Raw genomic sequence first — 27,232 nt, forward strand, 5'->3', positions numbered from 1 at the left:
TTCTTGCTAAACTTCAGAGTCTAAAAGATAACAAAAACTTGAAGCAGGCAATTAAGAGTTCATACTACTCTTTGTAAAACTGAATTGTAAAGCTTTTTTGTAGTCATATATAGGAACAAGTTAGCATAGTATTTAAATCACTGGGCAAATTTACTATTAAAAACGTTTATTATGCAAATATCAGGGAAGCACTGGTCAGCTTGACTGAACTGCAGCAAAAAAAATTAAATCTGATTTTTTAATAGTCAGACAAACCCTAATGGGAGTTTTACAGGTACTTTCCTGGAAGGAACACAGCACTACTACATGGGTGTTGAAAAATGCCACATCTCTACCTTACCTCTACTCACATTTAAGAACCTAACCTTTACCTAAGAGTGCAAATGGAAGGGAAGAATCCAAGATGAAATGTTCAGGAAGATTAAATTAAGATCTAAAAAAAACCCCCCAAAACCCACCAATACTAAAAAGGCATTAAGAGAACAAAACTTTTCCCCTCCTATATATTCAAGTAGTCCTAGTTCTAGTGAAAGTTATTCTCATTGGATAAAAAGTCAAATTAGTCAACACATGACATGCCTTCAGAAGAGCCTTCGATGAATACATCATTTGGACAGAACAAATGCACAAACAATTCAAAGTAGTGCATTGGAATTTTAACATGAATGAATCAATTAGGCCACAGACCACAATCCCAGAGTTTTATGGGAAGGATAGAAAATAGGTTTTAAAAAAAAGTAGTAAGATTAATTTTTATTAAAACAAACAAACCAACCCCACAGAAACCCCCAAAAAGATTGGGTAGCAATGCAGTTCTGCAAAATTCTGTGCTCACTGCCCTGAAATCTTGATATGAAAGCTTGTGCATTTCATTAAACATCAACCTATAAGACAACTGTTGTAGATTGAGAAAGGAAAAAAAGGAGTGCACACATTCAGGTCTCTGTTTCAATTCAGGCACCAGAACTAACTTCTTTTTAAGGGTGACAAAGTTTTACGTTGCTCATCATTGTAAAAAATCAGAATGGGTTACAAGTTAAATCCAAACTTTCACTCCTTATCTTGCAAGCTTTGAAAGACAACCATGTAGAAATTTCATGAACAGCAAAATGCATCAGTCTTTTGGGTAGATTCTGATGGTGGGAAAGGTTCTTGGACAGTACAAGGCATGTGACTGCAGAGTTTTAAACCTTTACATTAAAACGCGAGTTCATACAACCATCTTATTCCAACATCTCTTCACCCATTTATTCAGCCTGTTCAAATCGCACGTACTCGTATTCCTGTACATTTATTTGCACCCCATGCAGAAGCCACTGAAATCTGTGGAGTCAATGAAAGCAACACAGTTTGACTTGTGTGTTCACCAGCTGTCCGTTTAAATCCACTAGTTACGCACAGATAAGTCTGCTGAATTTATATGGAGTTTTTCCTCTTTGTAGTTCAATGATGGACAAAAAGACAACCAAGTACAATTTTTTTTTTTTTTAATAAAGATAAAATTACAAAAAAGGTAAAATCAGCTCAGGAAAGGCAAATTACTTTAATAGATCAGTTTAGACATTTAACATAATAACTCACATCCATTTTTAAATACTATTACATAAAGCATGGTGAAGAAAGGAATTTCTGCCTCATAATTAGAAAACTCACAATACAACTTGCCAAAAACCAGAACAAAGCCGTTTGAAAATAAATACGGTCCATGCCAAATAGTACAAAATGAAATCAGCAGTCTCTCTCAATACGAAAACTTTTCTTCTTTTAGGTATTCTCCAACTCTAGTATTATGTTCTGCAACTGATGAGAGGCTATCTTTTGTTCAAGGATTGCTGAGCTGTTCTGATTTTGCTCTGTACAAAGGCAAAAATAAACTGTTAAGTTGTTTCATTTTTTGTATTAACTGTTTTAGAAATGCAATTTTGAATTACTACTGTCATGAGTCTAAAATATTTAGTATTATGAGGAATTGAAAGTGATTTCTAGAGGATTTAAAATATTATAAAGTATTGATTTAATACACACTTCAAAAAGGTGACATTCATTATTTATTAGTGTTTACCCTTTGGCGTCTGTCTTTTCACCACTGCTGTCCTTGGATTTATCCTCCTCCTTAACATCTGAAAAAAACCAAGATCTTAAATATACCAAAAGATGCAAGAAAACCTTAAAATACTTCAGAAGGAAAAAAGCATGACCTAGGTATATTTTTTTATATACACTCCGAGCCAGGGGGAACTAGCTTTTAAAGAGAAATCCTCACTGGTTACATATTAACATACAGTGTTAAATGCATCCATCCAAGGGAGTGATCTGGGCACAATGCCAAGTGATTCAAAATACCTCAAGGCAAGTCTCTCTTAACTGGCCATAATGATGGTATGCAGTAATGAGACCTGGATTTCCCCTGAGCTCCTTGCGGTAGTCTTTGTAGCCCTAAGATGTAGCCTGTTCTTGGAAAAGTCAAGAGTCCTTGGAATTACACCATCCCCAGAACTCTCTCCAGCTTCTGTTTCAGAGAACAAACTCTTTGTCTAACATATTTAAAGCAAGAACCTTTTTTATCCCTATTTTCATTAAGCTATACAAATCCCTGGCTCTAAGATTTCAAGCTTGTGGAGAAGCAACAATAACCCTAGGCTGAAAATACTATTCTAGTGTGAATAGCTGTATCTTGAAACTGATTAATTTAAAATATATGCTTTAAATATGATGGAAAAAATAAATCATAATCTCAACAGCTAATTAACTGTTAACAGAAAATGCATCTTTCTCCTGGGAGAACTGACATTTGCAGTTCTAAAACATAGGATGAATCACACCAGAGTCCTACCTGCTTTTTTGTCCTCCGTCTCTTTTTTGTCTTCCTCTATCCTGGCTTTCTTTGCTCCTTTCTTATGATCTGCAACATTTCGTCGTCCACCTTCCCCCTCATCTTCAGAATCAGAAAATTCTTCATCACAGGCTATGCGCTTATCAGATGCTCGAACTAGGATTCAGAGTTATGAAATTATTTGAGCATAAAGTCCAACTACAATAGGCCCAATAAAGAAGAACTACCGAATTAAGAATGAGTAATAACATACTATAATCATTTAATGCTGAAGAACTAAATTATGGATAAAAATACTATCTTTCAAGATACTCTGGGACTCTCACAATGACTTCCAAAAATAGCCTTACAGAAACGCAGGGGAGGGTGGGAGTATTTTAACATGTGTCAGATGAATTTCAAATACTGAAAACTAAATCACAGGAGAAAATGTTATGGTTTCAACAGTTCAGAAAATGGACAGTGCACCAGTAAAAGCTTACAGAATTATTCCAATCACATCAAAAAAGGTTAAACATAGCAGGAAACTCTTAGCTATAGCTGAAGAACAACTCATTGTCCATACAAAGGCTAACGGTACTGAAGTGAAGTAACGGGTAGTGTTGCAAGTATAGAAAACCTCCCTCTCTCAACAAAAAAGGAAATAAAAGAATTTTTTTGAAAAGACAGTATCTCACTTTACATCAAGGGAGAACGTTACTTTTTTTGTGACTAGCAAAAGACAGAAGCCAAGTCCTGTATTCCTTTAGTAGAAATTCATCTGAGACTTCTGGAGTACCTATTTTAGATTTGAAATAGCCAGAGTGTTTCATAAGATGCAAAAACCCACGTTCTTTCAGCACTTCTCTAGACCCCTTTAACAGGTTCAGATTTGTGCACAGATACCACCTTAAGAAGGCCAAACTGGCAGACCAGTAGCACAATTTTTCCTCAGGAAACAGAACTGCCAGTCTTCCAATACTGCACTACTAGGACTAAAGTTCTGAACAATTCAATCTAAAAAGACTCTACCTGGACATGCTCTATCATGAAAAGGTATTTCTTACTAGAAATGCGTTTGTCTGGATCTTCTCCATCCTCATCTCCACTGTCTTCATGAACAGCATCTTCAGGAATGGCCTGCATCTGTACACCAGGTGCATGAGGTAACATGCGCAAGTTTTCAAATAAGCGTTGCCTGCAAGTAACAAAGAAGGAAAGTTATTACTACACAGAAGTGGAATTTCTTTGGATTTTGTATTAAATTCTGAAAACTCCGCATTCAAAGTTAACCTGCTTTGCTTTAAAGTCATTGTTTCTTTAAAAAAAAAAAAAAGCATGCCATGTTCAGAAAGTTTTGTAACTCTAACGGATCGCTAGTATCCACAGTGTACGTGAACATAATTTTCTTTGAACTTTTTAAACACTTATTTCAATCAACTTCAATCATCAGTTCCCCACAGGATCAGCACAAGTACTGCCCACCTGGGCTGAAGCAAGTGGCAGCATTAGTCTGTTTATAATAAGCTACAGTATCAAGTTGGATAATAAACTGTCCTCTAGTTTCTTAGAAAGTCAGACACTTAAAGCATGAAGACTTCCCAACGGCATGCAGCAACAATGTCAGGGTCAAAAGCAATCCATCTGGATAAGATTCCTAATTGGCTGCTTCAGGGAGAACAGAGAGAAGTTCTCTCCTGTCTAAGCAACCTGATGCAACGGACCCCACACTCCAAAGCACCACGTGCAGCAACAGGAAGGACACTGGGCTTCTCTTGGGACTCAAAACTATCATTCCAAAGAAGTCCAAGTAGAGAGAACAGTTTGGCAAGTGTCAAATATCAGCATTTGTAACAACTATCTTAGTATACTTCTGCACAGTTTGAAGAGCTAAAGGGCAATTGGTATTTTTTTGGAATCCTTACAGTCTTTGCCTCTGTTCAAATCACATGACCTGGCAAAGCAGTTTTGCCAGTCCAGGGAGTCCCCTAAAGTCAGGTCTCTGGGAAAGCATAACACTAACTGAAGGAAGATTCTCTGAAATGATGGGTCATTGCTCTTCTTGTGGGTGCTAGTATGGGGATGTGAGATTGTATCTCTGTCAATAGAAAACACACAATCTGTGCCCAGGGATGTGTTAAAAAGCAAGCAAGTTTTGCAGCCTACTTGCATCATGAAACCTCAACAATACCCAATATACAGCAAGCAGCCTGGCAGATCACCAGCTGGAGCACTATATTACTACAGAGAAATTTTGTAGAATTACATCAATGAAAAAAAGGGGTTTTTTTCCCCTTGCACATTATTAAAAATTTAAACCCTTTCATTTGATTGTGATTTATGTGTTTGTTATGAACACCAGTCACAGTCTATATACCAACCACTTAAAAAATTAGTATTTTAACTGCTTTGGTGAATTTTGCAATTTGACAGTTTTGCAGGTTATAGCAGTACTGGCAAACTTACACAGATAGTTTCACATCTTTATTCAGCTGTTCCTAGTGTATTGGGTTTGTGTGGCAAGGTTTTGATAGCGGGGGCGCTGCAGGAATGGCTTCTGTGAGAAGCTGCTGGAAGCTTCCCCCATGTCCGACAGAGCCAATGCCAGCCGGCTCCGAGACGGACCTGCCGATGGCCAAGGCCGAGCCCATCAGCGACAGTGCTAGTGCCTCTGGGAGAACAGATTTAAGAAGGGAAAAAAAAAAAAAAAAAAAAAAAGTTGCTGCGGCACAGAAACTGCAGCTGGAAAGAGAGTGAGAACATGTGAGAGCACCAGCCCTGCAGACCCCCAGGTCGGTGCAGAAGGAGGGGGAGGAGGTGCTCCAGGCGCCGGAGCAGAGATTCCCCTGCAGCCTGTGGGGAAGACCATGGTGAGGCAGGCTGTCCCCCTGCAGCCCAGGGAGGTCCACGGGGGAGCAGATCTCCACCTGCAGCCCGGGGAGGACCCCACGCCGGAGCAGGTGGGTGCCCGAAGGAGGCTGTGACCCCGTGGGAAGCCCGCGCTGGAGCAGGCTCCTGGCAGGACCTGTGGCCCCGTGGAGAGAGGAGCCCACGCTGGAGCAGGTTTTCTGGCAGGACTTGTGACCCCGTGGGGGACCCACGCTGGAGCAGTTTGTGAAGAACTGCAGCCCGTGGGAGGGACCCCACGCTGGAGCAGGGGAAGAGTGAGGAGGATGAAGCGGCAGAGACAACGTGCGATGAACTGACCCCAACCTCCATTCCCTGTCCCCCTGCACTGCTGGAGTGGAGGAGGTAGAGAATCTGGGAGGGGAGTTGTGCCTGGGAAGAAGGGAGGGGTGGGGGGAAGGTGGGTTAAGATTTGGTTTTATTTCTCATTACCCTACTCTGGTTGATTGGCAATAAATTAAGTTAATTTTCCCTAAGTCAAGTCTGTTTTGCCCTTGACGGTAATTGGCGAGTGATCTCTCCCTGTCCTTATCTCGACCCATGAGCCCTTTGTTATATTTTCTCTCCCCTGTCCCGCTGGGGAAGGGAGTGATAAAATGGCTTTGGTGGGCACCTGGCGTCCAGCCAGGGTCAGCCCCCCACACCTAGTAACCAAAAGAATTCCTGTGTGCACCATTAACAGCCAACCTAGAGCAGGGACAAGCCACAGTAAGCAAAGAGTACTTTAGGCTAACCAATTATCTCTTTTCATATGAGTACGGAATTGATTGTATGTATGCATTACTCCATCCCTGAAGTAAAATATTTGTTTACAATCAAAACTTCAGGATGTGAGGAGGAATAAACCAAGTATCAAAAGTGGCACAGGCTAAAAACACACACCCACTATAGCTTGGCAATGAGCACTTCTCAAAACTTGTGGAATTGTCAAACCACAGTCACTCAATTACCTGCACACATATCACTATCTTTGCACAGTTTTGTATGTCCAAGCTCACGTGACTTTTTATTTTTATAGCCAACAGCTACAAAGAATGACAATCTCAGTTCATGTTTAGACATGAAGCTGAGAATTAGAAATCCTAATCATCACAGCATACCAGCTTCTTTCCTGGCACGATAAACTTTCTACAAAATTAGAATGGGAATCCAAATACAAGTCATCTCTTTAGTTGCGGGAAAAAGTAAAAATCCAAGCTGGGTCTTAAAATTGTCATATCTGTAGTCATAGGACTTCATAAGCACACATACTGTTGTAGGAACAGGCTTCTAAAAATTCCTTCTGACAGAAATGAAAAATATATCGAATCTATTCAGTACTCATTTTTAGCGTGTAACAGAGAAAGCATACAGTTTTCAAAACTGCCTAACAACTAAACCTCTGGAGAAACGTGATCCACATGACCTACTTGATATACAAGGTAATCACTACTTACTTGATCTTCTCCATATATTCTGGTGTATTCTGATTAGTCATATTTGAAGGACTAATATGAAGCTTGAAGTCTGGTCCGAAATACTCAAAGTAGTCATTGTATGGCAACTCTATAAACCAAAACACAAAAGACAACTTTGTGACCCAAAAAAGATTTAAAACATTTTATATACAACAGTAGTTTTGACAGGATTTTACCTAGACAACTATTGAACCCGAAGCATTCAGGTAAGCAATACTTAAGTACTACTTGAACTGTTCAGTGTTTTTCCTCTAAATTATTCAACAGATGAACTTAAATTTGTTATCAAAATACAACAAATACAATGAAAAGCAAGAGCAAGTTCTACTGTAATCACGTTAGAACGTATACCGGAACAACATAAGTAACAAATTTGATAAAATAATTTAAAATGCTACTTATGCAGAAAATAGAAGATCAACTGATGATTTCTTATAGCTCTTTCCAAAGTTAGTCTAGTTTGAAAGGTTTAAGTGAGCCATTCAAAATATTCCTTCAGTAAAACATATAATATGTACTACCACGCTGAAGATCACAGCTAGTTCAATATCCATAGTAAGCACTGTACAGTGGTTCAGTGCTGCCCATGTCTGTCCGTTCCCCCCTTCCCTGCTTCTGTATTTTTCACAGATAATGGTCCCCTGACTGGAACACCTAATTATCAAAATGAAGTCAATGAACACATAATATCCCGGAAAACAGTAGTATTTTATATTGAATATAACTGTATCTTCCCAGATGAAGTAACAAAAACCTAAAAAATGTAGAACCCTTACAAAATACAACTCCAAAATCCACTTCTAACTGAACCCTTTGTCTTGTTTCTTCATTTATGATTATTACGGGATAAGTGATCTTGTTAGGTGGATAGAAAGGAGACAGGAAGATCAAGTTGCTATTGCAACATTTAGAAATGCACTGTTATTTCTCAGGACAGATTAAAGATGACAGGGACCCACAAAGTTGAGAGGAATGTTAAAAAAAAAAATAAAAAACCTTAATATATATCCATCAAATGGGACATGCTAATGGAAAAAAAAGTCTCAAGATAAGGAAATACTACTGTCTCTTCAAAAGCTTTGGCTGACAAAGAATATATATTGATGTGCAAGATGGAAAATATACATCTTGAAAGGTACTGTCCAAATATTCTTTCCCCACTGACAGCAGTGTTCCACTGAAGTCAGATGGAAACACCATGAATCCAGCAAGAGATACATGAATAGCAAAAGGTTATCAGCAAAAGTTGCAGTCCAGCATGAAAACTGCCAGTGACTAATGTGCAACAAAGCAGTCCAAATACCAATTTTATAAAAAAAATTTCCAAAAACATGTCCAGAAGCATATTTGGCCAAAAGTAAAGGGAGTGCAGGATCTTTGGGGACCTTCCTCAGAGAAATTACTTCGTTATTCAACTATTCGAAAGAAGTCTACTATTGCTTTATTGACTTCAAGTTTTTTTAAGATAGCTCGTATAGCCAAAATTGAGTCAAATGGAAGAGCAGAAGTCAATATACTTTTACAGTTACTTTTAAGTCATAGATACAATGAAGAAACAGTTATGTTCTACTATGTAAAATGGACACTTGCATACTCGTTAATTTCTTACGAATAGCATGTCCATGGTGCCCAACTTACACAGGTCTGCACTGTTACGATCAAAACGCAGTACATATTCTATCATACTGATAACATTCACATTAAAAATAGTGACAAGTAAGATTGCCTAAGTTTTACATGTTTTGAATTTTCCAAAACCAATCCAATCATTTAAAGCTTTTGCTAAGCCATAAAAAAAGCCCCAAATGCTTAAGTTTATTTAGTGCATAAGCTACTGAAAATTTATTGGCTAAAACCTAACAATAACTTTCCACATAGTTTATTCTAAACTGATGCATTAGTTAGCTATAGAAATATTTGCTATCTGTTCACTTAAACTCTCCCATGATTATTTCCTTAATAAAATACTAATTTGGGTATTAATATTTACCATTAGGAATTTCACAATCTAAGGCAACAGCAGTTTCATACGTCCAGCATCGAGCAACATTACGAATCGTGTATCCTCCTCCTCCTAACATCAGCAATGGCAAGTTAAAAGTCTTTACAACTTCCACACATTTAGCATGACCTGTCAAACACAAAAAGAGTTGACAATATATGCAAAATATCTATTAAACAGAAAAAGATATAGTGAACTATTTAATCAGACATATGCAGTCGCACTTATCAAGTAAGAACTGAATTGATTCAACTAAAACAGAACTGTGTCCCCCTAGAGCTAAGCACAACCTCACAAGAAGTCAAGACCTACAGATAAGAAACGTACAAAATACATCAAACATTATCCACCCCAGTCTTCAGAGACTTTGCATGATGGCCTATCGTTGCTGCTCTGAAATGCTCTTAGACTGTTTTAGTGTTTTGTCTTTTCATAACTGATGTCAATACACAGTAACAAATGTAGGGACAATTTCTCAGTCAAATGCAATGGGGGAAGAAGGGAAAACAGTAAATCAGTACTTGGTCCTTTCTACTTCTAAATTTGAACCTGTATTAGGGGTTGCTAAGTCTTGCTTACAGAGTGAACTGGTGCCAAGACAGTACACACTCCAGGGAGATACAGCATACTGAAAGGCATCTGTAGGAGGCAGCAGCTCTCTTGGTTTCCAAGATATGTAAGATGGAAAAAAATCTGAGCTGTATGGGCAACTGAAGTAGCTTTGCCACCTGGTGCAAATCAAGAAAAGAACCCTGAAACACTGCAGACCCAACAGATACTATACTGCATTTCGTTGCCTACAAGACTCTAATTGGCTCATTAACACAAAACCAAGAAAACCCAAAAATGAAGATTCAAACAAGCTGGATTCAAGGCTTAGCAGAAGTTCAACATACATTCACATTTTATCACGTAAATAATAATTAAAAATTAATAATAATACTAATATTTATGTTGTTTCCTAAATTAACATCTCACCCCAATTTTGAGAATCACCCAAAAGGGTAGAAATGTAAGTAATACTAAAATAAACTAATTCTATGAAAGTTAATAAAAATGAATGTTAACATAAACCTCATCATAACAAACATCACTATAAATTTAACAATGCAGTAAGTATTCTCATTTCAGTAATACCTATTTTACACCCAACAAGGTGTTTGGCCTTTAGTATCTGTAATCCTACTAAGTGAACCACTTGTTTTGTTATTTGCCCATCATAGTAAGCTGCAGCAGGATGACCGTCATCATCCTGTCATCCAGCATGTTGCTTTAAAACTACAGCAAGCCTGTGCAGAGAAGAAAGGGAATCACTTGAGTGGCTAGGAAGAACATGGAAAACCAAGCTTCTTAACTTTTTTAGATGGACAGAAAGAAAGAGGCAACTTCTGGGTTTCTTTTGGCCATCCCTGTATAGCAAAGAAAGAAGTGATTAATCATAGTAATGAACAAAATCTTTGTGACTCCAGTCCTCATCATGCAAGTGTCTTGAAAAATAGTATGAAGGGTAGAGGTTTCTATTAAATAAAAAGTTACAGACAACAAACACTTTTCTGCTTACCTTTAACAGTAAGATTAAAGCACCCCAGCCTGTCACCAGATAGTGAATCTGCTCCACACTGTAACACCACAGCACTGGGCTGGTACATCTCCATTACTTTGGATATAATCTATAATCAATATAAACCAGCAAGTCATTAATTCACATTATGAAAACAAATCCACAAAATCAAACTAGTATCCTTCCAGAGAGCTTAAAAAAAAAAAAAGTACTCACTGGTTTAAATATCTGTCCATATGATTCATCATCTATACCATCCCTCATTGGAAAGTTGACAGCATAGTATTTGCCTTTTCCAGCACCAATGTCCTACAAGAAAAGATGACAAATGCTTTATTACAAACACAGAAATATATGATGGTATCATGGAAAAAAGTCTACACAAGTCTGCTGAGCTATTCTGTACCATTATTCACGTCTGCAAGAGGAAAAGAAGCGAAGTACCTTACTGGATTCCCATTCTCCCATAAAATCATTTTGGAGTGTAGGAGTTGTACACCAAGACTAAATTTGCAGTAAGTACACTTGATTTTTTAATTCAAAGATTGAGGACAAAAAGACAAAATATAACTGATCAGTTTAGCCCAGTAAAAATAGTTAAGCAAAAACAAGCAAGAAAACCAAGAAGTGCAAGGTGATATGCATGTTTTCAGTGCTGTACAGAAGATTTGGACTTAAGAAGGTTTTAAAAACCATATTCTTTGCTCCAAACATAGGATGAAGAACTAGCTGCAGCAAAAGGGAGAGAAGAAAATCAAACAGAGGCCACTTACAGGTGCCCTTGAAGAAACTGAGACTTTTTAAACAAACAAACAAAAAAATGAACTTGCAGATTATTCTCAGTTCCATCAGGTGACAAGGCAGGAACTGTAGTAATCTATCTTACCAGCTTTCCTAGACAACAGATGTATTAAAAGAAAAAACTCTTTGCAAAAAAATTGAGTGAATAAACCCTGAATCCACTTCTGTTTTGATGATCAGCTTAAAACCTAAAGATCCCTGCTTCTCACACATTTCTATTTCTTCCCTGTAGCTCATCACCAAGACAATCAGAAACTGATCCAGTTTACAAGGCAGTTCTCTGCCACTAATAAAGGTGCAGTGGGGAAGACAGTAAGATTTAACCTGTTCAGTTTGGCTGTAAGCTACTACCAAACAGCAGCTCTGCCGAAAGAGCACACTTCAGGTCCAACATCCTTAAAAAACTACAAGTCACTAGTCAGATGTCCCAGCAATACAAATACTAAATTTCTCAACACTAGCTATTGAAAGAGTCACGGACCTTTTTCCTCTTCCTGAACAAAGCCTCCTTAGCAGTGAATGCAACAGTAAGGTGTCGCTTCCAGTAACTATCTTTTATTGGGGGGGGGGTGGGGGGTGGTGGTGGGGAATGGATGGAGATGGGGACAAGGATGAATGGCCCAATGCAGCATAGACACAATGTTAACAGCTGACATTTTTTCTTCCAGCACATTATTAACATTTCACAGTATTGTAAGATTAGTAACACTGAAGAACCCTGCTGAACTCAACCCTGATTTGGAGCATTACAGTTACCCAAAATCTCCCAAAGTGAATCACCTAGGCTTACAGATGCTGATTTTTGTGAGGTGATAGTGCCTTGCTTTCCAGAATTAAAAAAAAAAAAAATAAAAAAAAATCATTAAATCAATCTCATTCTAAAACATACCAAAGCCAAATGTTCACTAAACAGGGTAATTGCTTTCCAGCCTGAGCTACTCAACAGACATACTTTGTAACTGATACTTGCATTGGTTATAAACACTAAAGAAACAATATAGCATTCTGGTAGCTGCCCATTCATCAATACACCAAATTTCCTCACAGAACCTGGGCCTGTACATAGCACTACAGTCTCAACTGACCCATTTACGTATATATATATATACATGGCCAGGTTGGACAGGGCTTCGAGCAACCTGTTCTAGTGGAAGGTGTCCCTGCCCATGGCAGAGGGGTTGGAACTAAGGTCCTTTCCAACCTAAACCATTCTATGATATAAGACAAGATTAATGCTATCATCTAAGATGTGTAGAAAGTCAAATAACTCACTTAGAACACTGGAAGTTCAGACTGCACAATACCTTCAGTAGAAAATGGATAAATGCAGCTAAACTAGACAACCTCTGCCAGATTCAGCTCCATTGATTGAGCTGCAGTCACAAAATCATCAGCTGATTCATGATTTGTTCCTGCATCAAATAAGCGTAACCTGATCAGCAAACCAGACCAAATAACTAAAGAATTACAGAAACAAGCTTGAATGGAGCCCACGGACAAAAACAAAGATAAGATCTGGCTTTTAAAGTTGATGTAAATAACCAACAACAGCAGATCAAGTTGAGCAGAAGCAAGCAGTACAATACTGGCCTCCAGAAGAAACACTGACTTTTCAGAAAATTAGTTCTCCCTTTAGTTCAATTAGCTTTGCAAGCTCTGGAGATAGGAAAAAGCTAATGTTTTTTTTCCTATGGGGATGTAATAATTCCAATAAAGCCTGCTGAAGTCTGTATGCAGACAATGCTCATTTCAAAATACTAGCTAGCAGCACAGAATAAAAGTTACCATGCCTGAGGTACTGTTTTTCACTGACACTGTGCTAAAAAAAATGCCAATAACATACAATATTATTCTATTTATTCCAGCTGCATTATCTTTAAATTCTTTGTCCTGGGTGTGATAAGGTGAAGAGTCCACAAACTTCTCTGTCAATGGGAAGCACTGTTTCTAAAAAGCCAAGATATCTAACCCTTAAAAAAAAATTCTAGCCAAATTCAGCAACAACAGCTTGTCATGATAAACATCCTGGTCTGAGCTGCTTTTTGTTTGAAGCACCACTACCACCTTGTGGCCAGTCAAGTTAAACCACATGGATAAAATGCCTAATCTGATTTCTACCTAAACCAATTTAGAACACAGTTTAACAGAATGTAACAACCGTAATAACATTCAGCTCCAACAACCACGCTGAAATCAATGCTTAGCGCCCCACTGATTTAAAGCTCAACTTTCATTTACTCCTGTGTCCTCTGGGTATCATCAGCATACTGGGGAGCACACATTTCGGGAATATTAGCAGGAACACAAATAGCTGCATCTCTTGAATCAATTTCAAGACAGTAAGAAAACAGTGAATTCTTTCCCAATGCAGCATTTTTGTAGGTCAACTTTTTAGAAGTGCTTACAATTTTTTAAAAAATTACTAACTGTATGTACAAACTTAAGGCACAAAGTTGCTAATACTAGAGTGACTTATCCTGGGAGCACCTCTGATAAAAAGAGGTTTAATATGAGAGTTTGAAGCTAGGAATATATTAATCCTAATACTTGAAATACTCTTTCAGGTTGTGAAGTGGAACAGTTTCCTGTTCTAATGGACAAGAGTCTGACATGAGGAATGACTAACTTCAAATTAATATGAAGGGCCAGGAAAATTGGTTTTCATTCTCAGCTTTGCCAGAGATTCTACAACAGCTTAAATGATAACTCTTCACAGGCCAATGCTCCTTCCCTCAAGCTAGCTATAAGGCTTAGCACCCAATCGTCTGTGGGGCATGTTAAAGTTCTTCAGCAGTGAGCATCATGAGAACTAAAAACACACTTTATGACATAATAAATATTCCAAAAACAAGCCAACTGCATTACTAGGCAAACAGAACACAGTAAATTCAAGCTGCAACTGAAGCTTTGCGACTATTAAAGCGCTGGCATGAAGTTATTCTAAGATCTGAAATAAGTTTTGAAGCCATGTGATCTCCAAACAGCTACTTTTCCCTGTATGTGCAGAATTGAAATGTACAGATAATGATTATAAATATACCACACTGACTTCCTAGAGACAAAATCTGAGTGAACTAAACTAGTTCTACATTTGAACTAAAATTTCAGACAATTTATCTGGAAGTTAAGGTGTTGATTTCATGTACAAGTGAACAATTTACTTCCCCACTATCCTGTATTTTTTTTCCCTAAGGTTCTTCAACAAATCTGTCACACTAATGTATTTTCTGAAAACTTACTGCTGTATATTATTACTGGACATAGTTATTGTAACCTAGTACTAAAAGAGTAGGTACAAGGAAGAGAATAAGAGGTTATTTATCACCTAATTAAATTTCATGTTCAACCTTACCCTAAGGTCCCCTGTGCCTGGAAAATATTCACCATACTTATGGAATGATACAGTCATGACACGATCTGTGGTATAAAATGCTTCTTCAACACCATCACCATGATGGATATCAATATCAATATACAACACTCTTTGGTGATACCTAGAAAAAAAATAATGTGTGAGAAATCATCATTAGCTGTTACATTCATAATATACTGATACTTAACAAGGAAAAGCCTAATGAAAAAAACCAACCAAACACTGAAATCTAACATTATGATCATTTTGACGATTTTCGTTGAAGTGACCATATGCTCTTAGAATTCTCAGTACAGTTTGGATAATAATGAAAATAAGTTTCTTCATCAAAATAAGTAATTTAAGTATGTAGTGCATTTAGTTTACTCCAAGTTGTCTCACTCCATAGAAGCTATACCTTGTGTTTCTGTTCACACCACTTTCTGTTGTTCATATCTGCTGAATTCGCCCCTTTCACAGGGCATTTCTTTCTGCCTTCTCAGTAATTACCAACACAGTCTGCACTAAAACATCTCTTAGTGCACGCTCCAAACAGCATAGTGCCAGGAGCAGGAATAACCCATGTTCCATAAGCCCGCAAAAAATAAATTTAAATACTTATTTTCTACCAACTTTTCTTTTTCACCTCTGCAACTTGTAAAGACAGGCACATTCTTACTTCCAAGTGTATCGCGCCTACTGTTAGCATGAAATTATTACACTGCTGCTTAGTATTTCCTTAAATACTGCAAGTTTCAGATCAGTTTATTTGAGATGGATAAAGGAACCAGTTGTCTGAAGCCTCAGAGCATTGGCAACAACACTAAGTATCCCTTAAATTCTACGTTGTTCAGCAAAGAACAAAGTCTACCAACATCAGAAGACGTATTTTCATCATGCTTTGCATAGTGCTATAGAATGTGAGTCTGAGCAGCTATAATCTCAGGTGGACTAAGATTTTCCGTTTAACAAGACACCGAATGGGACCGTTTCCTATGGTTACGTAACCCATAACTATTTGAAAGTTTCCTTCCTTCACATGTACATTAAGCTAAAAAATTCAAGACTGGACCACAGAAAATCATTATCGCTTTTCTCAGACTGCAGAGACAGATCCTGAATACATGCTGTACAGTAAAAGGAATGTCTTAATTAATACGTTAATATTAACTATTTGTTAGTGTCCTTAGAAACTTTTTCCATCTTTAAAAAACACTTCCAGACTACAGTGCTTTGCCCATCCCTCACCAGCAGATTCAGCTGCTCCATTCGCAAGAGTCAAATACCTAGAATATTTTTTGTAAATAAAATAAGATTTATGTGTCATTAGAAGGGATACAGTCCCCTGAAGCAGTACAAGTAACACTCAGGATTTGAAATTTTAGTGAAGCATTACTTCTTGAAGTTAATTATATGATCACTTTTTCATTACTCCTCTCATTTTTTATTTTGCAGTCACAGCAGCACAGCTGTTATTTCATGATTTATTCATAACAGCCACATTAATTCATGTAACAATCCAAGGAAGCTCAGTGCATGATCTTCCCTGAATATTCCTGTTTGGTTTAGTAATGACTCAAATGATAGGAAACAAGCAGGCATATTGAGAAACCAAATGGCTGTATGATTGGGAGCATAATGACTGCCCTAAGGGGTCAGGGCAGTGATCCATCTAGCACACTATTCTGTCCCCATGAGTAGCAACAGATTAACATTTACAGAAAGCACATAAGCCTGTCTGTCCATTTTCTGAAGTCTGCTACCCTAGTACTTCCCCACCATCTAGAATTACAGCATATGGCCTTTTACAGGGTACATCACTGCTTGGATCTTTAACATCCATTTACAGACCTCTTGTCCGTGATTATGTCTAATCTCTTTCTTGAATCTGTGGTTGCTGTCTGCTTCGTTCAGCCTCCTGCAGCAGCAAGTTCCAGAAGTTCACTATACTCTGTGTAGAAAAGTACTTCTAAATATCTGTTTTAAACCCATCTCCTATTAGTTATCTTTTCAGCTTGCCTGTATTTTAAACTTCTTGCTGAAGACAAACCAGGCAGAGCTTGGAGTTTACTTAATTGAAACTGTACGAGTTCAACATGGGCTATGAAAACTCACTGAAATAGTAATTACGATCCATATCTTCAAAGATTTAAATACTTGAATTTGACACTTTCTATAATTTTATCTTGTTTCCATCAGAAACTTACTTCAGCAACTCAAGGATGGCAAGCACGATATCATTGACATAACAGAAACCAGATGCCTCCGATTTCTTGGCATGGTGAAGTCCTCCAGCCCAATTAACAGCCATGTCTGTCTGTTGTCGGTTCAATTTTACTGCCCCAGCTGTAAAAAGATATACACAAAAATGAAAGGAAATGCAGTCAGAAACTTCTGAAGGTCTTTAAATCTGTTACATGAAATAGTATCTTATTTTCTAAATAAATTGGTCCTAGATCTGATCTCTTACCAATACTGAGATACTTGATATATCTCATATTTGACAGTCTGTAACTTATATATGATTATTATTTCTTTATAAAAAAAAAAACACCTCATATTTGATAGTATATTTAAAACTAAAGGAAAGTTTTAAGTTGCTGACATAAATGTAATAAAGCTACAAAATACCTGGCAAACAACCTATACTTACCAACAGAGCCTCCAGTCGACAGCTGACAAAACTCAAACAGGCCATCAAATACAGGACAATCTTCTCCAACATTAACTGTGTAAGAAACATATTACATGTCAAAAACACCATTCCAACAGCATTGCTATACACATGGATAACGCTTACAGATGTCATGCATAGCTCATTCAGCATTTTGACTGCTCCGCTCCCTGCCCCACCTCATCCTTGTCAGGCTAAATTTTAAACACTGAAAACAATGTAAAGTCTTTATAATCTAAGATGACTCCAAACTACCTTTTTTTTTTTTTTCTTTTTTTTTCTTTTCTTTTTAGTTTCCACGGGAAGCTTTGTCTCCTCGTTAACAAGTTAGACAATTTTTAGATTTTTGAAGAAGTGCTGATTAACATAGGTCATGTTAAGAAATGCACAATTACTTGAAAAAAATAATTTGCTGAGAATAAGGCATCATAAAGAGGTTACAATATTGCCTTTTAAATTGATATAAGAGCTATCAAACTGCATTCCTAACAGTACTTTGAGCCTATTCCTATAATTAAAGAAAAAAACTAACAGAAAGGGTGAACAGTGAATAATATACAATTTTTACTATCTCCCTCCAAGAGGAATGAGTAACTCCTTTTTTTGACTCAAACACATTTTCACACATTGATTTTTACTTCTCTACTCTTCTAAAGGCCATTCTTTTTCAGAAAGATTTTGCATTAGAACAGATTTTAAGACTCTTGCAAACAGCTGACAACTAAAATTCAATCTGTGCATTAAGCCTACAGAAAGTATTATTTCACATTTAGAATACACCCTGTGAAAGGCGAGGCAAAACTCCTTCCGTAAGCTTAAAGAAGACTTTTGCCAAGATGGCTGCTTTTAATAGAAAAGTCCCCAAATCAGGGTAGCTAAAGGCAGGCATGTGTTACTCTTGTTACAGTGTTTCTCTAACCCACCCACACCATTAAGCCACATTCATACCTCTGTATTGGTGAATATTTAGCTTTAAACAATGCTAACCATCAAAGCACATACACAAAGATTTACCCTAATGTTGACACTTACATCTCTGCATTTGCTTGCTGTACTCAGACATATTGTCAGGCCTTATTGATCGGAGAAATTTGATGTATTCATCACTATGGTACTTGGTCATTTCCTCAGCAGTAGCTTTGTGGGGTCGCTAATAACAAGAACAAGTTATAGAAATAATCAGAGTGCTCTGCAAAATCAGCTAACAATTTGCTAAAACAGACAACTCAAAAAAAAAATATAATCTACTTTGAAGGGAGAACAGTTAAACTGGTAGTAGTGCTGTTTTACATAAAGCAAGGGCTACTCTGTTGTTAGTATACAACTTGATTAATTCTTCGTGCAGTTACCGCAATGTCTGCCTAACACCCCACTCCCCCCAGTCATAAAAATACTGGTGAAAATTCTCTACTGGGGCTTTACCTCACTTCTTCCAGACATGGGCAACAATCTGCAGTCCTCACCAGTCACAAAATACTGCTTCACTTCCAAGAAAGAGAGTTCCAAATACACCATTTAAGTATTTTCTATTTCCATTCCCACTTCCCTCCATTTATTTGTGTGACAATACTTGAAGCCCTTTAAAAATAACTTAAAATGCTTCAGTGGACATTCTGTTGCTTATACTCACATAAATTTCCATTTTTCTGTATAAGCCATAATTTAGCAGCAAGTTGTGGGTCATTCGGATCCTATGAGGTTTCATTGGATGCCCTTGTCCATAGTAATAGTTTCCGATATCACCTGTCAATATTACACAAATGAATAGCTATTCATATTACAAAACAACTTTTCATTGCTACTTAAGAGTCATTCTTAGAAGATAAGCAAGCAGATATGACTCCAGGAAAAAAAAAAAAAAAAACCAAACAAGAAAACCTGATAAAGGGACTACTGTCTGTTTCAAAAAGGCCATGAGGAAAACTGCCCATAAGAAGTTGTATGTCAGAAGCAGAGGGCAAAAAGGTGGCCAAATCTAACACCTTTTACTACAAGCAGACAGTAGTGGGGGAGCAAAGACGCCTACAGGACATGGTTTCAAATCAAGAGTGAAGAAAATAGTGGGCCAGCACTGAAGTATAAAGTAATGGGAAACTGAACTGGAATTAAGAGGGGAGTAAAAAATACTGATGACATAGCCACATTATACCACAACAGAGGCTGTAGTAAAACCTGCCATTTTGTAGGAGCTGATTTTAAGATACTGTCCTCATCCTGCCCTTAACTACTAACTCTAGCAGTTACGTTCCAGAAGTTAGCTTCAGATCCATTGCTGCAACCACATGCACAAATATTCCCCAAACACCTGCTGCTACAGATCCACAGTAGTTTAACAGAACCTTATAATCCAGATTAGCCCGGCTCTGTCAAATTGGGGAGCAACTAGACACATGATTAAGATAACAAAACTTGACAGTCATTTCTAAGAAAAGAATGGCTGCTATCATGGGCTAGTAAGTTTTCTCCCCAGCTTGGGTACTGTTAGAACATACACGCCTCCACTTTGAACACTGACATTCTCAAGACACAGATCATTTTAAACAGAACTAGCAGTCTATGTGTTTCTGGAAATGTTGACAGGCCTAAAAGGTATGTCCAGTTGTCAATAGCTTTCAACTGGAGAATTCCATATCAACTCTTCGCAATAGCGCCTCTTTTCTTTTCGACCAAATTTCCTGGTAGGATTAGTGAACTTAACCTTCTTGAAATTTTTGCTTTTCTTTCACACCCTCTGACATGCTCTGCCTTGTCCACTGGGAATGAAACACACACTGTTTTCACAATGTCGTACTATTTTACAAATTTTGTTAGTCAGAGATAAGAAGAAGCACCGCTACGAAACAGCTTTAGTTTCACCTCTTCAATGTGAGCCTCAGCTCAGGAGGAACAGAAAATGTCAGCTTGCAGTAGCATTCACCAACTACCAAGAAAAGCAAGCATTACAGTAAGATTGTAAGTCTCAAAGCATTCTCAAATCCAGCTTCCAGCTTTCAAAGTGACAAGGAGAGTAAGGACACTTAGGAAAACAGATATAACCTAATGTAATGTAAGATGAAGTTATCTTGAAAAACAATCGCTCAACACCTAGCTCTTAACCATCCCATAACAATGGAAATACCAAGTTTCAGCATTAAGAACTCTGAAGAACTTGGACCCACTCCTAACTTGGGTATTTAAGTGGAAGATTAGCACTTGTCAGTTACTAAGACCCGGAGTCTTGCAGATACTTATTGCAAGCCTCCAGTTTTGGTCACATGCAGGTCAAGAGCAAAAGGTATTAAGAGAGTATAACCACACTCCTTCCCACCAGCAAGAACATTTCCTCACATTTTACAAAACAGTACGTTCCAAATTTGGTGTTTATGAAAGAGCTGTGATAGATCTTTCCAACTAATGACTAGAAGATGGAAACCAACCATTTACTAGCCCTACTTTGTTTTGTGAAGTTACTGATAAGTCCCAGATTTACAAAGCTTCAAGCTAGTAAAAGCTTAAAATTTTGAAGCTTTTAAGACAATAGTGACTTTCAATAACTTGATGCTTCTGAGGAAACTTCATTCCAAATGCATTTGTGGCTTAAAGACTGTTTATGTATTTCATACCTTTTCTTTTTTAAACAGGCCATTTCGATTTTAACTATTTCAACTTGTATAGTCATCACTGATATTTTACTCAGAATGCTGATGGATAAGGAAGCAGACAATTAAGAATGATTTTTCTACCTTATATAAAATGTAAGGCTTGTTTTCCCTTAAGAAAAAAAAAAAAAAAACAACACATTAACAAGCTTCCCAAATAGACTTGCAACATATCCTTCGATATACTGCAATTGATCAATTAAGCAGATTCAAAGTTAAGCATGTTCTACATACCATACACTGCAGTGTACACTTAAAGAAAAATCAATCAATTAATAAATTAAGCATAACTTTTAACTTTTGCTTTATTTTTTACCAGAAAGGAGAACTTTTAAAAGAATTGGCAAGTTGGTAAATTTAATGGGAGCTTATTTAATCAAATATAAGATCTGTGGGTGAGTATCTGGCAGAAGCATATTGATCCTTCCACATTAGAGGTCAGCAGTAATGACTAACAATAGATATCAATATAACACACTTTAGCAACAGGCAATACTATTTACATCTTTCAGGTCTCAGCATCACCAACAAAAAAGCGTTTTGGCATTAGACTCATAAAAAAAACCAAACTCAAACATAAGACAAAAAGCCCATTAAGTTTCAAGGGACTGTTGTGACATGTATGTTAGCAGGAGTGGGAAATGAAAAGGTATGCAAGAGGTTCCTCTTTCTTCATTAGCACCTTGATTTCCAGTCAACATCACAACCCAAAGGGGACCCATCTTGGAGACACCATCCCATGGTGAAGGCAAAGGTGTCAAAAGTCTCTCCTCCTTTACCCACTGAAGGAGAAGGTGCCCTTCCTGGTACAAACACTTCATCCACTGATCCTGAAACCTATTTCTCTCTTCTTCATGTTTCACGGCCTTACCAGAGTACTTTGGGGAGAAAAGCAAGGTGTACCAAGAGCTAGTGTGTGTGGGGATGGGACACCTCCCTCACTGATGGAACTAAAAAGCTCTGCACATAGCACCAGACTAACTCTGGCTAGAGTATGCGTATATATGAGAAATGGGTACAGCGAGGCCAAGTGCACAAGACTAATGTTACAGATAGTATGAGTACGTGATTCTAAACTTGTCAATACAAAGATAAAAATCTAAAGAAGCGTTACGAGCATATTTTATATCGCTCACCAGCGCGAGTGCATGTGGAAAGTGCAAAAGAACGTAACTGAAAGAGGAAGCGGAGGGAAAAAATGCAAAGTAGTATATGCAGAAAGTTGGCAAAACTATTAATCTTTCAAAGCAAGGCTTCAAAGACTGAAATTTACAGTTTTATACCAGTAAATATATCAGCTAAATGGCTCTCATTGAGAGCTAACAACATAATCTCTGAAAAGTTGAGTCCTTAACTAAAAAGAGACGAACCAAGTGCCCATTCAATGCTAGCACAAGTTTACTGTCCTGCACTGTTCACCACATGATGCAAAATGTGATACCAACAAATGTCCAGAAAATTAAGTTGTTACATACACTGTCATGTTCTGGGTTCAAATATGTCAAAAAACAACAACAACCCCCCCTACATTTCAATTCATACAAGTTACTTGCCTAAATTCTGAAAAGAGCTATCAAATAAAAATAGACCCACATGATTCCTCTGATGAACATAAGTTTTAGACACTCCTCTATCTGAGACTTCAGCAGGGTCTACAAATGTTAAGTATTCTAATACATAGAAAAATACAAGAGGCTACATGCCCTAAAGGAACTTCAATTATGTCTGACAAACACACAACCGACCAACAAAAGCTGCTATGTCCCCAAAAAAGTATGTCAGTCTCTCTAGCTACTAAGATATATAGAAAAATAACAACTTTAAATTAGCCCATTACAAAACAGTCTTAACAGCCTGAAGAAAGAGGAAAGATATGACATTTACTTATCTTTTCTGATACTTTGTAACTTGTAAGTTACACTGCTTTGCAACTTTGATATGGATAAATTGTTATGTATGCTGACCGTATTTCTACTTATTTTAAGTACAGTTACCATGAAACCATGAGGTACTTCAGAACTGCACTAATTGCAGAAACCTAAATGCTACAATGGAAACCACATGAAAAAAAATCTTACTAGCTGTAGTTACATTTGGATTGACTTCTGCAATACTAACAGGTGAACTCACATAAAGATGAATGTAAAAAAGATCATCAATGCCTGATCAATCAAACAAACAGCTATTCAAACAGGCCTGAAATTATTGCACTAGCATCTGAAGGGTTGCGTTTTTTGTTCTCGTTTGTAAAATTAAGCAGACAGCAGGAGACTAGCAAAGTCCTTACTTTTGAGCCCTGAGCAGAGGTTGGACACCACCACCACCGTATTTGGAAGCCACTGCGCAAAGCATTGATGAATTTCCATGAAGCACTTCAGTTAAAGTTTACATCTGCAGATAAAATGAACTTAAACTAGAAGTGCTAATGTACTTAAACAATGTCTGAATATAGTAGCATACTGCCCTATTGAAAACAGGTTTGGTCTCGTCTTCACGGGTGGAACCAACCACATTCTGATGCAGATCTCTCAAATTTTTCATGAAGGTAGAGCCTTTTGTACACCCACATTAAGTTATGCACAAGAAGCAATCTAAACAATACTGCTAGTGCATTGGCATGGAATAAATACACTTATTAACTGTAACCATGCTAGTTGCTGCGTGATTCTCTAGAACTGTGCTTTGCTGTACAGGAGCACAGAGTTGGAAAGACCATCTGGGTCCTGTCCTCATTGCTATGGGCAACTGTATGACACGTACCTATTTTGGAAGAGGCCACTGAACTACCTGAGCCACATGCTGCAAGACTGTGGCAATGACCTGAAGACACATGGTAAGAGGCTAAAATAAAAGCTACAATATCCTTCCATATCTAGCATGGTTCTAAACAGTGTGAGGAACAGACTTTGCTAAGCTATAGCCATATATACATTAAGACTAGAAGTATTTACTAAAAATATTTCAGACAAGACGACTAAAGTATTTTAATTTGTACATTTTTAGTTCTTCCCATAGTATACTGGCTCAAACTTAAACAACATTCCTAACCTGAGCGTGATCACAAGCAATGCAAATTCTGCAAACTGGATGTGGCTGACAGTCTATTACAAACTAACTGCAGAAAATGAAATCAAGCTTCATCTATCCAAAGTTTATTGGTTCTGGGTACAGCGTGAAGGCTATTAAAACAGTTAATTATCAGAAAACATTAACAACAACACACTCCGAGAAAACTTGGTAAGCTACAAGCTAATTTAAAAAAGCAACTTTAGATGACAATCACACTGAGTTTCACAAAAAGCATGTAGGAATTTATTGCATCTCAGAAGATATGCATATATGCTTCTAGTACTTATGAACACTTTTTAGTGTATACTTTTAGAGAAACAGAGTGAAAGTATGTGTGGAGGGGCAATTCTGACAAAAAATGGTCCTCTACTTCGGTTGTGACATCCTTGGAGGTATACCACCACCTCAGCTGTGTGCTTGAAGTATCTTTGTATTTTTTGGTTTTGGGTTATTTAAGGCTTCAAACACTCCCCTCACTTTGATTCAAGACTTTGCTGGTATGACACAGTTACAAAATACTCTGAATTGCCACATGAACCACAAATTAGCATTAGAAATATTTACTGCAGGTATTAACTCTAAAATTTCTTCTAATAACTCTATTTCCAAAAGAAGTGTAAAGTAACTGTTGGCCTTGGCAATAAAAAATAAATAGGACATCAAAAACATTCCAAAGCTGTTCATTTCTGTCACATAGAAAGCACTTTTTTTAAAATCACTTTTACAACAGATGCTCTTTTCTCTACATTATTGTCAACTGCATTTATCCTAGTCTACATATTCAAGCAAGATATGAGCTGCAACTGCTTTTAAGCCGCCATTACCCTACCACTTCCAAACTTCTTGCTTCTCCAGTTTCTCCCCCCCTCTTCACCAGTATAGCTTTTTGGCTGTTAAGGAAGCCTGATACTAGCACCAAGTACCAAAATCCAGGGATCACAGAAGACCTGAAGATATCAATATCTAGTAAACTATAGCCACCTGACTTTATTAAAAAAAAAAAAAAAAAAGGGGGAAAAAAAAAGAAAAAAGCATACTGATTAAAGAAACCAAAACCATGCAAGCATTTGCAGAGAGAAAGCTACTAAACTCTCACTGCAATCTTCCTTTCAACAATGCGAAAAGTGATTCCTCTTCCCTAGGAAAAGTAAGATCCCAGCCTCACCAAAATTATCCCTAACAGGGGCCTCCTTTCCCCTTTAGGCTGAACAAAGAACCAGAGCTAGCAACAAAGAGAAGGGGGCGGCAACCACCACTCTGCCTCCTTTAGTGTGGTAAAAAAACCAAGACAGGCCCCACAAGATCTGCCATTTCTAAAGAATGGCAGATTTGCTACAGCAACAGACACCTTTGATATCTTAGGGGGTTTAGCCATTCATCTTCATTTACAAAATGGTGAAAACACCAAAGCGCTACGGCCAAACAGCCTCAACCTCCGTTTCCTGGCTACTACCAATACCAGTCTCAGACGCCAACTTAAAGGATTGTTACAATAGGAGGCAATTTAAAAAAAATAAATCAAATCTCTTAACTCATCTGACCAACGAGTTTACCCTCCCAGTACAAAAAAGGAAAAACAAGTGCAAACTCAAGAAGAAAACGAAAAGTTCTCACTGCTGCGGCCAGACAGAACCGCAAACAAGTTGCTGGAAACATCTGCGACTAAGGACGAGCTTCGTGCGCTTTTTCGACGCGACTGACAACGCAGATCACAAGTCACCGTGTCCTCATCGGGCGAGCGTGCAAACCCAGAAGGCCTGCAAGCAACTCGAATTTCACTATTATTAAACACCTACGCGCGCAGCTTTTGTGTTTTGCTAGAAGAGAGAGGCTCGTGGAAGCCCAGCCCCCACTCCGATCCACGTCCGTGGGTTTTTTTTTTGGGGGGGGGGGAGGTGGGTTCCCCTGTCCCCTCCGCACACCCGACCCCAGCGTGGAAGCCCGGCGAGGGGCAGGCCCCAGCGCAAGAACCACCAGGTGCCGGAGCTACACATGGCCTAGACTTTTTTTTTTTTTTTTTTTTTTTGCAGGGGAGGAGCTAGACACGGCAGCGACTCCAACGCCTCCGTGCTTAGCGGATGAAGGGGAGTGTCTCAACTTTTCTTCTTTTTTTTGTGGTTTTTTTTTTTTGGTTTTTTTTTTTGGGGGGGGGGGGGGGGTGGAAGGGGGGGAAACAATAGACGGAGCACTCACCGCCGGGCCCGGCAGCCGCTCCGCGGCAGGCCAGGCAGCTCCCCGGCTCCGAGCCCACCACCACCACCACCGCCGCCCCCCCCCCCCCCGCACACTCCCACCGCCCCTTCCCCCCTCGCCCGGCGGCCCCCGGGGCTCAGCCCCCCGCGGCGGGGCGAGAGTGCGCAGGGCCGATGGCGGGAGCGGGGACCCCCGGCCGGGGCCGCCACGGAGCCGGGGGGAAGGGGCGCCCGTAATGGCGGGGGCCGGGGGCAGGCCGCCCCGGGCGGCAGTTACGAGGGGCTTCCCCACACACACACACACCCCACCACCGCTCTCACGCTGCCGCGCCGGCCCCCGCTCACCGTCATAGTAGTAGCAGACTTTCTTCTTGCCGCCGCCCTGACTGTACGCCATAGGGGCCGCCGCGCCGGGGCCGGGGCCGAGGGGAGGGAGCGGGAGGCCGAGGCGAGCGCCGAGCCGGCACGGAGGGAGGGAGGAGGGAGGGAAGGAGGGAGGGGGCGGGAGAAGGCGGACGCGGGAGAGCGGGAACTCGCGACGCCGGGACGCGGGCAGCGCCAGCGGGCCCCGACCATCGGCAAGCGGGAGGGAGGGGGCAAGCGGGGCGCGCCCAATCCGCCGCCGCAGGGGGAGGCGAGGGAGAGAAGGAGGCAGAGAGGACGCCTGCGAGCGAGCGCCGGCTCTCGCCCGCCCGTGCCGGCCCTTGGCGCTTAGTCGCGGACGCAGACAGGGAAGGAGCTAGCTGGGAGTCCTCATAAGCGAATTC

At 39.1% G+C, this 27,232-nt stretch overlaps 1 protein-coding gene across 1 annotated transcript; it reads right to left on the reverse strand.

The window, feature by feature from the left end:
- Nucleotides 1–1,470: 1,470 nt before the first annotated feature.
- Nucleotides 1,471–27,021, reverse strand: HDAC2 (histone deacetylase 2). Its single transcript, XM_030000765.2, has 14 exons — nt 26,811–27,021; nt 19,197–19,309; nt 18,599–18,716; nt 17,546–17,620; nt 17,100–17,238; nt 14,893–15,034; nt 10,956–11,048; nt 10,740–10,848; nt 9,167–9,307; nt 7,156–7,264; nt 3,880–4,010; nt 2,834–2,989; nt 2,063–2,120; nt 1,471–1,853 (listed from the first exon to the last, which is right to left on the reverse strand). Exons 1-14 carry the CDS (start codon nt 26,860–26,862, stop codon nt 1,823–1,825), a joined length of 1,467 nt encoding a protein of 488 aa, XP_029856625.1. The 5' UTR covers nt 26,863–27,021; the 3' UTR covers nt 1,471–1,822.
- Between the last annotated feature and the right edge of the window lie 211 nt (nt 27,022–27,232).

This window comes from Aquila chrysaetos, chromosome 2 (genome assembly GCF_900496995.4).
Source record: "Aquila chrysaetos chrysaetos chromosome 2, bAquChr1.4, whole genome shotgun sequence".
In the NCBI taxonomy this organism is placed as follows: domain Eukaryota; kingdom Metazoa; phylum Chordata; class Aves; order Accipitriformes; family Accipitridae; genus Aquila; species Aquila chrysaetos.

What these genes read in the sequence shown, in the direction of transcription:
- HDAC2 (XM_030000765.2), bottom strand. Translation starts at nt 26,862, where the DNA reads ATGGCGTACAGTCAGGGCGGCGGCAAGAAGAAAGTCTGCTACTACTAT. An exon ending in CAGCAAGCAAATGCAGAGAT is followed by an intron (nt 17,621 to 18,598) that starts GTAAGTGTCAAC and finishes TTTCTTACACAG; the next exon opens with TTAATGTTGGAGAAGATTGT. An exon ending in CTTTAATCTTACTGTTAAAG is followed by an intron (nt 9,308 to 10,739) that starts GTAAGCAGAAAA and finishes TGTGTTTGACAG; the next exon opens with GTCATGCTAAATGTGTGGAA.